This window comes from Ictidomys tridecemlineatus, chromosome 5 (genome assembly GCF_052094955.1).
Source record: "Ictidomys tridecemlineatus isolate mIctTri1 chromosome 5, mIctTri1.hap1, whole genome shotgun sequence".
NCBI lineage: Eukaryota > Metazoa > Chordata > Mammalia > Rodentia > Sciuridae > Ictidomys > Ictidomys tridecemlineatus.
In genome coordinates this window covers 11,812,754-11,828,703 of record NC_135481.1, presented here as the reverse complement: position 1 = coordinate 11,828,703, position 15,950 = coordinate 11,812,754, and the positions used below count along the sequence as shown (strand labels likewise).

The window sequence follows — 15,950 nt, the reverse complement described above, 5'->3', positions numbered from 1 at the left end:
TGGAAAGGACCAAGACCAATTAATTTTATTGATAAGAAATTCACTCCACTGTCTAGAAGGATGCGCTTGCTGTGCGCTGTAGATTAGAGATTGTTTTCTCTTCTCCCTTATTCCAAATGGAAGACTTTTTCAAAATTGTGATCCCATTTTCCTCTGCTATTTCATATTGATTATATAGGGATAACTAAACTTATCTTTTAGCTATCAATTGCAAAATCTTAATAATTCATATCCATACCTGATCAAGAGACCCTGAATGAGTAAAGCAACTAGATATGACACTGTTTTCTCTACCACTGGAAGTGGGTGAGTATGTTTTTGGTTGGGTTTAGAATCACTGCATTATTAGGCAGGTACATTTTGAAATTGTATGCTTATTAAGAAAAGTATAGGTGGATGAAATAAAGGGTGAAATATACTGAACACATATTGCTTATCTGCCCATCATTCCTTCCTTTGGGGACCCATTTCTCTCCTCCTCACAGTCCTGGTGAAGTTGTCAATTATGGTGGCCCAATCTTCCATCCTAGAGATAGGTTCATGTCCAAAGCTGGCCAAAGTTGTCCCTAGGATTTCAGAGCTAGAGCTAGATAGACCAAAAAGAAGGAAGTAAAGTCAAGAAATAGAAAAATCATCATTGAACCTCTAGACATCCAGGTCTGAAGGCAGACACATCCTTTGATTTATCAGTTATGTACACTAATTAATCTCCTATTGGCTTAACCAGGTTTGAGTTTTTGATACTTGCAACAGAAAAAAGTATAGACTAATACATGTACACACAAACAGAGACACAAATACCATATTTTTCAAATTCAGACATTATGCAAGTCTTCTACAATTTTATTAGGGGTCAGCAAACTTTTTGTCTAAAGGAGAAAATAACTATTTTAGGCTTTATGAGCCACCTATGGCCTTTGTCTCATTTTGTTTCTTTTTCTTTGCTTAGAAAACACTTTAAAAATGTAAAAACCATTCTTAGTTTGTACATTATATAAAATAGGCCATAGGCCAAATTTGGCCCACAAGCTCATAGTTTGCTGTCCCCTGGTCTAGATCATATTAAACTCTGAAACTACGGAGTCAGTTGGCCAGTCCCTAGCTCACACCCTATAGTATGAAGCAAAATATCCTAAATGTCATTTTGGTGCAAGTGTCTTAACATGACTCAGAAATGAGTTAAGATTCAGGGTAGAAATAGAAATGGGTCAGTCTTATCTGGTGTGCCCATTATCTGAAACATGGTAGACAATGAAATAAATGGTAACCAGTATTATTTCTTGGTAGATAAAAATAATTTTTCAAAATGATGCAGCTTTCCAAAGACTTAGTCCAAATTGTTCCAGTTTATCCTTGGTGACACGCCTACATCTTTTTTTTTTCTTTTTTCTATTTTTTTTTATTTTTTTGGATGCCAGAGATTGAACCCAGGGGCACTTAACCATTGAGCCACATCCCCAGCCCTTTTATTTTATCTTTTATTTTGAGACAGAGTCTTGCTAAGCTGCTTAGGGCCTCACTAAGTTGCTGATGCTGGCCTAGAAATTGTGATCCTCCTGCCTCAGCCTCCCAAACCGCTGGGATTACACTCCTCTTTCTTAATCTCCTTCAGAAAGACTTTCTCTGATCTCCCCTACCAATAAGCCCAAATTTGGTTTTCTTCTTCCTACTGGCACAGACCCTGTGTGACCCTCCATTGTAACTGCATTCATGGCCTGTCTTTCCCCTTATCCAGGTATTGTAGTCTGCACCTAAGTCCCAGCACCCAGAACCATGTTTAGCACCTAACACTGAGAGCTCTCTTTTCCTCTAGGTGAATATCTGTTCGAGTGTGCAGGGGCTGCATATCCCCACCTGTGTCCAGGGTACTCCAACTATGTGTCAGCATTATGCTGGTATACACATCCCCTTAGCACTGGTTCCTCTCTCTGATGAAAATTATTGGTGGATGTACACTGAGCCTTACCTGGTAATGTTAATTTTTATTCCCATTCCCTCCAAAAATGAGTCAAAGACAAGAGGAACAGGTGGGAACAAGTTTTCTTAGAAACCATATGAAGGAAGAATCCTCTGACCCCACCCCACATTCTTTACTGTCTGACTGTTATCAGATCAGAGACCTCCAACATCAGCAACATCTGGGAACTAGAGAGCTCCCACACACAGCTGGGGCCTCAGACTAGGCTAATTCATTTCTATGGGGTAGAGAGAAAATTATCCCCCTGGAAAAATATGAGCAGGGCCTGTGGGCACAGGAAAGACTGACCAAGGCAAGGTGAATCACGGTTTTCTAAGCGGAATCTTTTGCCCATCTCACAGAAGCAGGCAGGAAGCACCACCATTGATCAGCTTTATATGGCACCCACTGGATACAACAGACAGACAAAGACGGACAGACAGAGCACACACCACTTCTAAGCTGAACACTGCTCACCATCTAAAAGCACCTTGGATAAGCACATATGAGACACTCTTGCATAGGAAAGATGTACTTTTTAAAGGAATGAAGAAGTATTTTGGCAAAACATCTATTTCCCTCCCAGGTCCTGGGTAAACAGGGACCCCTAATTCTGAAGCTTCTACATATTGAAAATTATCCCCTTCTCAATGGCAGTATATACAGTAGCAAACCTTCCAAGTCTGTTGTCACAGCCCTCTACGTATATCTTGAATCTACTTTATAGGTAGGGAAATTTAAGAGACAGAAGGTGGCCTGGAGCAAGGGGACACTGGGGCTGGCTCAAGGGGAGGAGAAACAGGAGGTGTCTCAGTTCAGCCAAAGGCAAGGCCTCTGTCTATTTGGACTGACTGGGATGAAAAAAGCTCATGTGGCCAAAACTCCCTCTTTCTTCCTTCTTGGGAAAGCAGTGGTTCCATGAGAGAAGCCATTGAGAAGGAAAGGGAGGTTATCACTTCTGCTGCCCAGGAGTCCTTGTAGGATGACAGAATCAAGGCAGGCCTGAACCCCTCTTGGGGCCTCCTCAGGGATGACCTCTGAGGCTGGAGATTGGAGATTATAGGTTCACTGCTTCCATAACCTTCTTTTTATGAGCCTGGACCTCTTGAGTCCTTAATTATCTTGAAAAGGGAAGGGTGGGGGAGTGGTTTAAGAGGGGATGAGACACAAGACAATCTTTCCACGCCCTCCCATTGCCTAGGCTGGTGCTATCAAAGGTCTCCTTCACCCTGTCTCCTAGGGATATTTAAAGGCAGCTTTTATGAGACTCTATACTGTCTTTTTTAATTTCTCTTGTGGTTTTTTCTTGTTTGTTTTAATTTATATAGATATAGATATATATATATTCTTAAAAAAAGCAATAGTCCTTTGGTCCCTAAACTCTAAGGAATGATATGATTTTGAAAGAAGTAAATCTGGGCTTCCCTTGTAGAGAAGCCCTTGGCACCCCCAAGGCCCTCTGCTGGTTCCCCAGACAGTCAGTTCTCAACCAGTCCTGGTTGCCCTGACAGCCTGAGCTCTCTGCCACAGGTGCAGAACAACCCACTTGATAAGAACAATCCTTGAGTGGCCTGAGCCCCAGGCGCCAGCCTCAGGTCTGATCCACTTCCATCTGCAGCTGCTCCTTCCGGAAGGGCTGCTCCAGCGTTTCTGTGCTTTTTCTTCCCTTTCTTCTCACTCGTCAGTTTCTGTTGTTGGGTATTAATTGATAAGGAGAGAGGGGGAAGGTAAAAATCACCGTAGAGGGAAAAACAAGAGCAGCCTGCCTGCTTAATGACAATGTAGATGAGTAGCTAGACCTCTCTTCTTGGCAGCATCCTGGTACACCAACGCCAGATCCTGGGTCTTAGGCAGATGATTCCCAATGCCCCTGCAAAGGGTTCCTGGAGCAGTATAAGTGAGGCAAGGCCAGGTGGACCTTAAGGGATAGTGAGAACACCTCTAAAAGTTGCAGACAGCCTTCTAAGGACCCATGACCTGGCCAGAAACTAGAACTTGTCATCTCTCTGTCCATCACCCACCTGGCCTGCATATACTGCCTCTTGAGTATATTTGCTTCTCTCCCCTCATCTCCGAGTTCACTGTCATTACCTCAGCCCTTATATCTTGTCTCTTCTTTGTTCAAACTCCTCAATGGTTCTTTACCACCTTCAGTGTAAAGTCAGAACACAGGCTATAAGACTCTTTAAAAACTAGCCAAACTTTCATTCTCAGAGCCCTCTCTAGGGCCTTTTGTGTATCTCCCAGCCTATGGAGACAGGAATATTGTCTAATTTATCTTGGTCCTTAGAATGAAGGAAAAACTCTCCATCCAAGGATTCTTTCTAGTCCTGGCTCTTCTCTTTATCCCATTTGCCTGGCATCCATCTGAGACTCACCTTTCTGTGGCTAGTCAGTGAGAGCAGATCAGTAAGGCCGGTTGGCATCCTTAGGCCTCTTTAGCTGGACCTTGAGCCTCTTCATGCCAATTTGAAAGCCGTTCATGGCCTGAATAGCAGTCTGGGCACTGGTTGGATTGTCAAAACTAACAAACCCTGGGCATGGGGGTGGGCAAAGAGGTTAGCTGCTAAACCTGCCTAGCAGGGCCTCCTTTCTTTTTAACCAACCCCCTCATTTCCCAAGTTCCTCAGGCCAGTTCCAAATACCTCTCCATTTTTACGTGTGTGCATGCAATATACATAAGAAGCCCACCCATAAATGCAGATGGTCGGAGATTCCTAAGGCGTGATTCTTGGAAGGATGGGAGATAACTCTGTGGGAGAAGTGGGGCAGTGTGTTGGTTGGGTCTTTCCCTGTCTTTCCCTGCTTGGATTGGCTGTCTCCCTCTACTACTCCCATTCTAGTCCTCAGAATTGTAGTTGGAGTTGGAGGGTATCTTTGGTCCCAGAACCAGATGATTCTGGCTCTTGTCAAACTCCAAAGCTCTGACCTGGTTGAATACATTCTAGACACCTAAGTTTCCCAAGTGAACATGAAAGAAGATTTGTTCTTTGTCTAGGCTTAGCCTCCATCACTGGCCTGTGACCCCACTTTGTGCCACATATGCAGCTGCTGGAAATCACTGCCTTATTGTAGAGTCTGTAAGGGAATTCTGAGGCTAGGAGTGGGAGAAGCCAAGGTATGGGGCTCAGCTCACCAAAACATTTGCTCTGGTTGGTGGCTCGATCCACAAAGACTTTGGCAGAGACAACGGCCCCAAAGGGCAGGAATGTCTGTATGAGTTCTGCATCACCAAACTCCTGAGGCAGGTGATAGATGAAGAGATTACAGCCTTCCGGGCCTGCAGGAACAGTAGCAGGCTGGTTAAGGGAAGGGACCCTGAGTCCAACCCCACCCAGGCTCTGAACTCCAGCCCCCAGTCCCTCACCTTCTCTTTGCTGCTGGGGTAGGGCTGAAGGCTGCTGGGGAAAAGCTGTGCTCACTGGGGCATAGGCCGTCGGATAGGCTGCTGGAGACAGAGGTGGGAGTGGGCAATGATCCCCTGGAGCCATCCCCCAAACAGGACCCCAGCCATTTCTGATCAGTTCAACCCAGTCCACCATAACCCTTGTCCCAAGAGAGGTTGTTGAGATTTGGGGTGAGTTGGAAAGGAGGGTTGACTCTTCAGAACAGACACTAAACCTCCCCACAAATCTCCCTATTTCTTTCTGGGGCCCTTCAACCCCCCCAGGCCGCGCAGCGCCAAGCAAAACCTGCATAGTGGTGCATCCCAGCGTAGGCCTGCTGCAGGGGGTCAGCCACACCAGGGCTCTGGGCTGGGGAGAGAGGGGCACAAGGCCCACGGTGAAGGCCAGTGGGCAGGGTCAGGTGAGAGACTCGGGGAGTGTGGGAGGTGGTGGGTTGCTGTGAGAGGCAGCAGGGATAATAGGAACCCCTTCCCCAAAGCAAGGCCCTGCCCCCCATTCCCTGCTCCTTACTCCACTGAAGGGAGATCTGGGCAGAGTCGGGTGGGGTGGCCCACCTGGATAAGGAGAGAGCCCATTATTGTAGAGCGTGTCAGAGCCTGGCTGCCCGTTGGTCTGGGGAGTCAATGGGCCAAATCCATTGACCCCAATGGTCGCTGGAAGACCGGCGAGAGTGCCAGGACCACTGCCAGGCTGGGAGTTGGCTGTTGGCAGTGAAAAAGGTAAGTGAGTCAGGTTGTGGCCCATCCCACCCCTCCCAGTGGCTGCTCAAGGGTGCTAGAGTCATACCTGTTGCAGGCAACAGCGGCGCAGCCACCAGGCTGAAAGCCGCCACGTGCTGCATTTGGGCTGCCACTGCAGCTACAGGGCCTAGGCCCGGGCCCTGTGCAGCTGCCAGCAGGGCTGCCTGGTGCTGCAGGATCTTTGGGAAGTAACAAGGACATGTTGGAGGGCTGCCTTGGTTCCCAAACCCCTAACCTGGCCCAGCCACCTGCCCACCGGTGCTGCCTGAGCCAGGCACCTACCGCTGTGGTGTAGGCGCCACAGGCCCCAAGTGGCAGTGGTGTGGGATGGAAGGCACCCAGCTGGCCAGCCATCTGCTGCATTCGCCGCAGCGCTCGCTCGCGGTCTGTATCTGCCAGCTTGACCACGAGGCTGGACGAGGCGCCCTGGACAGAGTAGGGCAGGGTAGGCCGTAGTGACTGGTTCTGATACCAGCCCAGTCTCTGGGTCAAGGGCCTTCCCCATCAGGCCCTTGACCCAGGGTACCGAGCTCATGGGGGAGGAGAAGCCCGTCCCGCCCCACTGGCCTCACCCTCGGCCCAGGCACCCGCCCTCACCGCCATAGTCCGGCTGCCGTGCAGACCCTGGATGGCCGCCTGAGCTTCCCCTTGACTCCCGAACTTGACAAAGGCACAGCCTGGGGCAGGACAGAGGGATGGGTGGCTCAGGCTACAGAGGCCAAAGGATCATGTGGCCCCGAGTGTGAAAAGGTCACCAGGTAATCCCAGTGGGCAATTCATGTCACCTTTACTGGTCCCGTCAGGGCTCCGCAGAACTGTGCACTCCTCAATATGACCGAAGGGCTGGAACAGGCGTCTGACGTCCTCTTCACCCTGCTGCTTGCCCAGCATCCCCACAAACAGCTTCCGGTCCTCTGGGGACAAAGCCATGAATGACCTGGGGACTCTAAATCTTCCTGGACACCCCAGAGTAGATTGAAGAGCTTGGAAAGAAAGTAGCTAACCAATCTAGCTCTTAGGAAAGAAGTGTTGGAAATGAGAAGGCCCTGGGACTCCAAGGTTGGGTCTCTTTAAGGAGCAAGATAGGCCAATCTAGAGGAAAGGAACTCAGCTCAGATTTCCATCAGGAAAACCTGGGTCCTGGAGAAACCCAGAAAGATTCATTTTTGCTCTTGTGGGGAGTGATATAGTCTTGATAACTTGGAGCCAGTAGATCCTTATATGCATCGATTTATGTTTAGCATTTCTGTTAGTTTGGGAGATGCTGTTTCAGACCTTCCTAGAGATATTAGGGGAGGGGTACTCAGAGAAGGCCTTTGTATTCAGATTGGGTCCAGAGATGTACACCTTTGCTGGTCAGCCTGGAGGCTAGAATCAATGTCCCTTCCTGCTCAAATCAAGGAGAATTGTGAGTTAAAAGAGCAGAAAACAGTTGTTTTATTATACTACCTCATCCTCAAGACACTGAGCAGTGGAATGATGAATCCTTACCACCAGCACTAAATCCAACCTGGTCTTGTCTCCCAAGGGCCTATAGAGGAAGCTTGGGTTTCTGAGCCTCCAACATTAGCATTTGCCCCTTTACAATTGATGAATTATCTGAACCCTTTCCTTATTTCCCACTTCTACCAATCCATCCCCTCTCCTAGTTTCCAGAGCCTTCCCTGAAACCTGTTAACCCCTCCATGACTTCCCTTGTTCTCTTGCCCGATCTTTTCTCCAAGTGTTCATGCTATGGGAAAACAAATTCTGCCTATAGACCTAGATGACCACCTAAAAATAAGTCTGATCCCTCTGTATACCCACACTGGCTATGGGAGTGGTAGAGTTGCAGGAAAGGGACTTTAAGCTAAGTCTGTGTCCCCTAAAGAAAACTCAAGGGTTGGGGTTAGAAACCAGGTACTAACTGCACATAAATGAAGTTAGGCCTCTGCAACACTATCCAGGATTCTAGGATAGAGGGTACAGACCACTGACCCTGCTGGTTAAGTCTACTTCCTCTTTACACTAAAGTAAACCTCTGAATTTGGGATGGGGCTTGCCTATGTATGGAGTGATATATGTTAGAAGAGAAGGGATGGGTGGGAATATAGCTTTGGGCTTCATCTTCAGATCTTAGAGCTCAGAAAAATCCATCCAAAACTCCTTTACTCTTTGCCAAACTTGGCTAGGCAGATAGGGTCCTTGAATTCTGTGTACAGAGAAAACAAGTCTGGTAGGGGTCACAGATTGAAGTCCAAAACAGTGAAATGGAAGTATAGATCAATAAAAGTTAGCAATGGGAATATCAACAAGGCTATGTGTGTGTCCATATTTCACCTGGTTTGTTTGGGGTTCAGCCTTAGCTGCCCTGGGGATCCTAAAATGTTTGTCAATGCTGTGTCTGTGTGGTGGGCAGAGGCTGCAGTTCATATGTGGCAGGAGGAATATGTTTCAGCAGAATCCACCCTCTGTCCAGAGAGGGGTACTGCCTGGTGATCCTGTGTGTAAGGGAATGGATAACGCACCTATGGCTGAAATTCTGAAGGAGGTGCTGACCTTTGGTGGTGAGCATACAATCCAGTGAGTGTTCTTTGCTTCTGGGAGTGTTAGCCACAGAATAGTGCCCTTGAAACAGATCTTTGATTTCTCAACCTTTTTTTTAAGTGGTAGAATACATTGTTTCAATAAAAATCTTAGGATGAGGCTCAAAATTTAGGGAGAAAGTAGAACTTCTCTGACTGAAACCAGAAAAGGGGGACTAAAATCCCTCCCGCTTAATCTTTTCCTATAACCCCATAGAGGGGGCTCAAAGGAAAGCCCTTTGAAACCATTAACATGGATGATAAAGAATAGAGTGCCAGATAGTGTGCAGAGGGATCTGAGATCATCCTGTTCAAAACCTGAGAGAACAGGAAAGGTCTTTCATGAATCCCTTGACCAATCTGATGTTCATTATTTTGCCTTGACATTGGGGAACAAGGTCTATTTAGACAAAGAGTCAAACCCCAGAAGTCTATGTTCTTAGGTCTGACACTAAGATATGACAATGTAGCAGCAGAAGGCCTAGAAGAGACTAGAGAAGATGTTGGGGACTTCCAGAGTCACAAGGGGCTTCACAGAATCCCAATTTATAGTGTAGCTGTATCATTGGATAGGGTCTATAAGATGTTGATGGCACCCAGATAAGATGTCACACCACATGGACCAGAATCCAATTAGCCATATGTAAGGAAAGAGATCACAGGTTCAGATGAAGCTCCCTACAAAGGAAAGAAATTTGTATGGACAGTAATGATCTGAGCCTTCATTTGTACTTCCCCTTGTTGCTTTTTCTGCTGCTGATGGTCAGTTGAAGCTCATGTAATAATCTATGAAAATCTCTGATCCTTTTCTCCAATGAGACTATACTGAATTAAGAATTTCCATTTTCATGTCAGGGTACTGACCCTATGGTTCTGTACTACTGGGCTATATAGGACTTGACACTGAAATGATCACCCACGATGGGCTCAGATCTATGTTGCCTATTTCCTAGGTATCACATTGGATATAGAATTGTCTTTTCTACTTCACAGGAAATTTGAAAATGTTTGACAGGAGGATGCAATGGGTCACAGTGACCATGAACCTCAGGTAATCCAAAAATAGTGGAATAAGTTTCTCAAGAGACCCAATCAAAGAAAGTACAGGCTGTACCTGAGAGTAGCTTCCAAATCCACATCCCTGAAGATGTGGAACTGATTGATGCCTACATACAGGATTGATCATCTCCTCTAGGTCAAATTCTACCAGTTTGGTAAAGGGAGGATATTACAAATCTGGCATGATGGTTCATGCCTGTAATCCCAGCTACTCCAGAGGTGAGGCAGGAGGATTGCAAATTCAAGGCCAGTCTGGGCAACTTAGTGAGATATTGTCTCAAAATAAAAAGAGTTGAGGATGTGACTCAATATTTACCTAGCATGTGCAAGGCCCTGGGTTCAATCCCCAGTGCCAGGGGAACAAGGGGGAGGATACTACAAGGGGCAGGTCAGGAAGGTCTGAATAAAAACATCCCATGGGTTGTGGGTAGGTCCCTAGAAAAATGGGAATATCAAACATGGAGGCTCAACCTCCCTTGAGTAGAAGGAATTAGAAGGCATCATCAGTCTGGAGATGAGACATAGAAGAGAGTAGGTTCAATCCCCAGTACTGTAGGATTGGAAAGCCATATAGTTGAATGGTATAACTGCATTTTCCTGTTTTCATTTAGTGTGTACTCTTTGTTCTTCTCTAAAATCATTTTTAAACCCTAAACAAGTGGCTTGGGCTCCCATAGGCTCCTCCATGAAACTGCCTTGGCACAGTGGTCATGTGAGTCAGGAATTCTAATACAAAAAATAACAGGTTCGAGAGCCCCTAAATCCACACAGAGTTAGTCTAGTTCATTTAATATGTAAATAACTCCTAATAGGTAAAGAACTCATTTTCCTTAGAAAGGGAACCAGGATGATGTTCAAGAAAGGAGGCTGTGCCTCAGGTGTCCAAGTTTCTGGTTTCTAAACCCTTCACACCCACTCCCCTCCATATTGATTGGATGTCATGATTGTAGGGACAGAATAGGGAAAGGTTTCAGCCTTTGAGTATCAACTATTAAACCTATCCTGAAAATACTAGTTCACCTTTCTGTCCAAATACCATCTCAAAAAGTCCTGCTGGTGGCAGCAAAGCACCTCTCCTCTGGTGTTATTAGTGATGAGTGCAGAAGAAGCCTGCTTGGCTTCTTCTAACTAAAAAATTGACTGAAGGAATATCCAGGACAGGCAGAGACTCCTGTCTAGATATGATAAACATCAAAAAGGACATTAATTTTAAAAACAAATAACCCAAAGCTGTTAGAATAAATAATTAATTCATTTAAGTTGCAAGATACAAAATCAATGCTCAAAAATTTGTTGCATTTGTATACACTTACAATTAACAATCTGAAATGAAAATTAAATAAACAATTACATTTATAATAGCATGAAGAAGAAGAATAAAATATTTATAAACACATGTACACTGAAACTACAAACTTGCTAGAATGAATTAAAAAAGACAAAAATAAATGGAAAGACATCCCATGTTCATGGATTGGAAGATTTAATATTGTTAAGGTAGCAACCCCACTAAAAACAATTTACAGATTTAAATGTAATCTCCTCCAAAATCCCAATGACATAGAAAAATTCATCCTAAAATTCATATGTAATCTCAGGGAACCTCAAATGCCAAAAATTATTGAAAAAGAAGAACAATTCCCTAATTTCAAAACTTACTACAGAGTTACAGTAATCAAAACTGTGGGGCTGGGGATGTGGCTCAAGTGGTAGCATGTTCGCCTAGCATGCATGAGACACTGGGTTTGATTCTCAGCACACATAAAAATAAAATAAAGATATTGTGTCCACCTAAAACTAAAAAATAAATATTAAAAAAACTGTGCTACTGGCATAAAGACAGCCAATATAGACCAACAGAATAGAAGAGTCCATAAATACTCATTTTTTATGGCCAAATGATTTTTTTTTTTTTTTTTTTTTGGTGTTGGAGATTACCGGGGATTGAACTCAGGAGCACTCAACCACTGAGCCACATCCCCAACCCTATTTGTATTTTTTTTTTAGAGACAAGAGTCTCACTGAGTTGCTTAGCCCTTTTCTTTTGCTGAGGACAGCTTTGAATTCCTCAGCCTCCCAAGCTGCTGGGATTACAGGCGTGCGCCACTGTGCCCAGCCAGCCAAATGATTTTTAACCATGGTACCAAGACAATTCAATGAGGAAAGAACAGTCTTTCAACAAATAGGGATGGGAAAACTGGATATCCACATGCAAAAGAATGAAGTTAAACCCTTACCTTATACCATATACATAAATTAACTGAAAATGTATCAAATTCTAAATATAAGTGCTAAAAACATAGAACACTTAAAAACAGGGAAAACTTCATAATGTTGTACTTGGCAGTCATTTCCTGGATATGGCAACAACAACAACAAAACCACAGGCAACAAAAATAAATCTAAACAAATTGAGATACATCAATATTAAAAGCTTCTATTCATAAAAGGACATCATTAGTAGGGTGAAAAGGCAACTTATGATATGGGAAAAACATGTGCAAATTATGTATCTGAATGTTTTAATATATAAAGAACTCCTAAAACTCAATAATGACAACAAAAAAATTTTGATTAAAAATGGGCAAAGGACTTGAATTGACATTTCTTTAAAGAAGATGTATGAATGAGCAACAAGCATAAGAAAAGATGCTAAACATTAATAATCATTAGGGAAATGCAAATCAAAACTATAATGAGGTATCACTTCACACCCATTAGAATGATTGCTATTAAAAAATAGAAAAAAAATAACAAATGTTAGTAAAGATGTTGAGAAATTGGAACCTTTATGTACTATTGTTGGGAATGCAAAATTGGAACCTTTATGTACTATTGTTGGGAAAACAGTATGGCAGTTCCCCCCAAAATAAAAATATAATTACCATATAATTCAGCAACAACTTTTGGGTTCATGTTTCAAAGTATAGAAAGCAAAGTCTGTTTTGGTACTTTAAAAAAGTATTTTAATTGACAAATAATAATTTTATATACTTATGGGATACTATGTGATGCATATATATATTATACATATATAAAAATGATAAATCAAGCTAATTAACATATCCATCACCTCAACTACTTGATTTTTTTTTTTTTTGGTACCAGGGGTTGAACTCAGGGGCACTTGACCACTGAACCACATCCCCAGCCCTATTTTGTATATTATTTACAGACAGGGTCTCACTAAGTTGCTTAGTACCTCACTTTCTCTAAGGCTGGCTTTGAACTTGCGATCCTCTTGCCTTAGCCTCCCAAGCTGCTGGGATTACAGGCATGTGCCACCATGCCCAGCTCAACTTTTTTATGGTGAGAATGATTAAATTCTAATTCTGAAATGTACAGTACATTATTATTAATTATGGTTGCAATGCTGTACAATATATCAACAAAAATTATTGTTCCTGTTTAACTGAACTTTTGTCCTCTGACCAACATATTCCCTTTTCTCCATTCTCCCCTCCCACCCACTTCTGTTGAACACCATTTTACTCTCTGCTTCTATGAGTTCCACTCCTAAGTGAGATCATGCAGTTTTTGTCTTCTGAGAAATTGTACAGTGGAACACACCAGTATTGAGATAATTGCATACTTCTGGTCATAGTACCATTACTCACAATAACCAAAAGGGGAAAGCAACCCAAATGTCCACCAAAAGATGATTGGATAAACAAAATGTGATATATATATATATATATATATATATATATATATATATATATATATTGTACACAATGTACTATTACTCAGCTTTAAAAAAAAAAGGGAGGGCTGGGGTTGTAGCTCAGTGGTAGAGCACTTGCCTAGCACGTTTAAGGCACTGGGTTACCTCCCAGAACCACATAAAAATAAATAAATAAAATAAAATAAAAGTATCATATCTATCTGCAACAACAATAAAAAAGGGAAATGTAGCACATTCTATTGCACATCATATTACAGGACTGAACCTTGAAGACATTACACTAAGTGAAATAAGACAGTCAAAAAAGATGAATACTGTACAATTTCATTTACATGAGGTATCTGGATAAGTTAAACTCATAGAAACAGAAAGCAGAATAGTGTTCACCAGAGGCTAGAGGGAGGGGGAAATGGGGAGTTGATTAATGAGTACAGGGTTTCAGTTTTGCAGGATGAAAAAGTTCTGGAAATCCATAGCACAACAATGTGAATATACTTAATACACTTAAAGTGGCTGACAATAAATTTCACATTATGTGTATTTTACTATTAAAAAATAAAGAAGGGGCTGGGGATGTGGCTCAAGCGGTAACGGGCTCACCTGGCATGCGCAGGGCGCTGGGTTCGATCCTCAGCACCACATAAAATAAAATAAAGATGTTGTGTCCACGGAAAACTGAAAAATAAATATTTTAAAATTCTCTCTCTCTTCTCTCTCTCTAAAAAAATATTTTAAAAATAAATAAAAAATAAAGAAGGAGCCAGGCGTGGTGGCACACACCAGTAATCCCAGCAACTCAAGTGGCTGAGGAAGGAGGATAGCAAGTTCAAAGCCACCTCAGCAACTAAACAAGACCCTAATCAACTTAGTGAAACCCTGCCTCAATAAAATAAAATAAAAAGGGCTAGGGATGTGGCTCAATGGTAGAACATCTCTGAGTTTGATCTCTAGCACCAAAAGAAAATAAATAAAAAATAAAGAAGGGCTTTAAAGAAGGTACAGCAAAGAGACCTGGAGCAATAAACAGAACAAAGATTCCACTGTCCTTTCATCCTGATTCAGGAAAGCCAGGAGGTGAAAAAGATGGACTAAGTATGGCTTGGTCCCTTTAAAATAAAAGACTCTTAGCTTCTACAGATGCATTTTCCTTTTGCAGGCTACACATATGTACCTGAAAGACAGTATCATTATGCGAGGCTTGCCAGAGTTTTCCACAGCCATGACTTAAAATAGTTACCTCAATCACCTTTAGGTGATCTGCTCTAAAATGAACTACAGAAAAGCACCTCTCTTTACCTTCAGAGGTAGAACATATTTCAGAAAGTGAAGAGTTAACTTGGCCAAAGTCTCAAGCACTCCTGTGAAACCTAACTAGTCAGGTCTTCCTTGGAAAAATACTTTCTAGAATTAAATAAGTATAAAGACCAAAGATAGATATGACTGTCAACCAACTGTATAAGATGGTTTTTGCAAAGGTCCATGTCTAATTTAAGTCAGATAATATGTCCCAGGATTATAAAACTCTGAAAATTCTACTTCACAATTCAAATTTAGGGTTGGGGTTACAGCAAGGCCCTGAATTCAATCCTCAGAACCACACACACACACACACAAAAAAAAAAAAAAAAAAAAAAGGAAAAGAAAGAGAAAACTATTAAACTTAATTCAAACATTAGTTGTATTAATGTGGTTTTTTAGTTGGTATTTTTTGAGGGGATACTTGGGATTGAACCCATGGCCCAAAACATACTAGGCAAGTGTTCTGCCACTAAGCTACATCCCAGCCCAGAGTTATATTAATTGTTAGACACTAAATAAAGTGTAATCCTAGAAAGAATTTGGACAAGATAATAATATATGCTTATTTTTTAAAAAAACTAAAAGCTGATATGTAAGCAACTCCATGCAAATTCAGGCAGAAATTACTTAATTATAGTATGTTGGTATGAGGGATAATGTGAAAACAGATAATTGACTTTTGAGTTAAATCAAATTTCAAGATTAAAAAAGAGATGCAAAATTCAGGTGGTATGGCACACACCTATAATCCAAGCTATTTGGAAGACTGAGCAAGAGAATCACAAGTTCAAGCACCTTAGGCAACATAATGAGAACCATCTCAAAAAATAAAGAAGAATAAAAAAGAGATGCCTCAAAGTACATTTTAAAATCCTCTGTGAATGTTTTAAATCTGAAAGTTTTTTAAAAAACTAGCTGTGCCCAGTGGTACATACCTGTAATTCCAGTGACCTGGGAAACTAAGGCAGGAAGATCCCTATTTGGAGACCATCCTGGACAATCTAGGGAGACTCTGTCTCAAAATAAAATAAGTAGGGCCAGGAGCTGGGCATGGTGGCATATGTCTGTATTCCCAGCAGCTCAGGAAGCTGAGGCAGGAGAATTGTGGGTTCAACCAGCCTCAGCAACTTAGCAAGGTCTTAAGCAACTCAATAAGAGCTGTCTCTAAATAAAATACAAAAAAGTCTGGGGATGTGTTCCAGTGGTTGAGTGTCCCTAAGTTCAATCCCTGTTACCAAT

The 15,950-nt window shown here is 42.7% G+C and overlaps 1 protein-coding gene across 9 annotated transcripts in view; it reads right to left on the bottom strand.

The window, feature by feature from the left end:
• Positions 1–2: 2 nt before the first annotated feature.
• Positions 3–15,950, bottom strand: part of Celf6 (CUGBP Elav-like family member 6) — a 34,281-nt gene continuing 18,333 nt past the window's right edge. For 2 of the 9 annotated variants that reach the window (XM_078049344.1, XM_078049345.1), the window contains 8 exons: positions 6,890–7,018; positions 6,702–6,781; positions 6,387–6,530; positions 6,151–6,283; positions 5,919–6,065; positions 5,325–5,405; positions 5,094–5,237; positions 4,337–4,491 (listed from right to left, as the gene is read on the bottom strand). In XM_078049344.1, coding sequence (XP_077905470.1) covers positions 4,364–4,491; positions 5,094–5,237; positions 5,325–5,405; positions 5,919–6,065; positions 6,151–6,283; positions 6,387–6,530; positions 6,702–6,781; positions 6,890–7,018 — 986 coding nt within the window. In that variant the 3' untranslated portion in view covers positions 4,337–4,363. Of the gene's footprint in view, positions 3,646–4,335; positions 4,492–5,093; positions 5,238–5,324; positions 5,406–5,649; positions 5,713–5,918; positions 6,066–6,150; positions 6,284–6,386; positions 6,531–6,701; positions 6,782–6,889; positions 7,019–15,950 lie in introns of those variants that run through there. The other 7 variants (XM_040274338.2, XM_078049346.1, XR_013438707.1 and 4 more) reach the window with 6 other exon arrangements.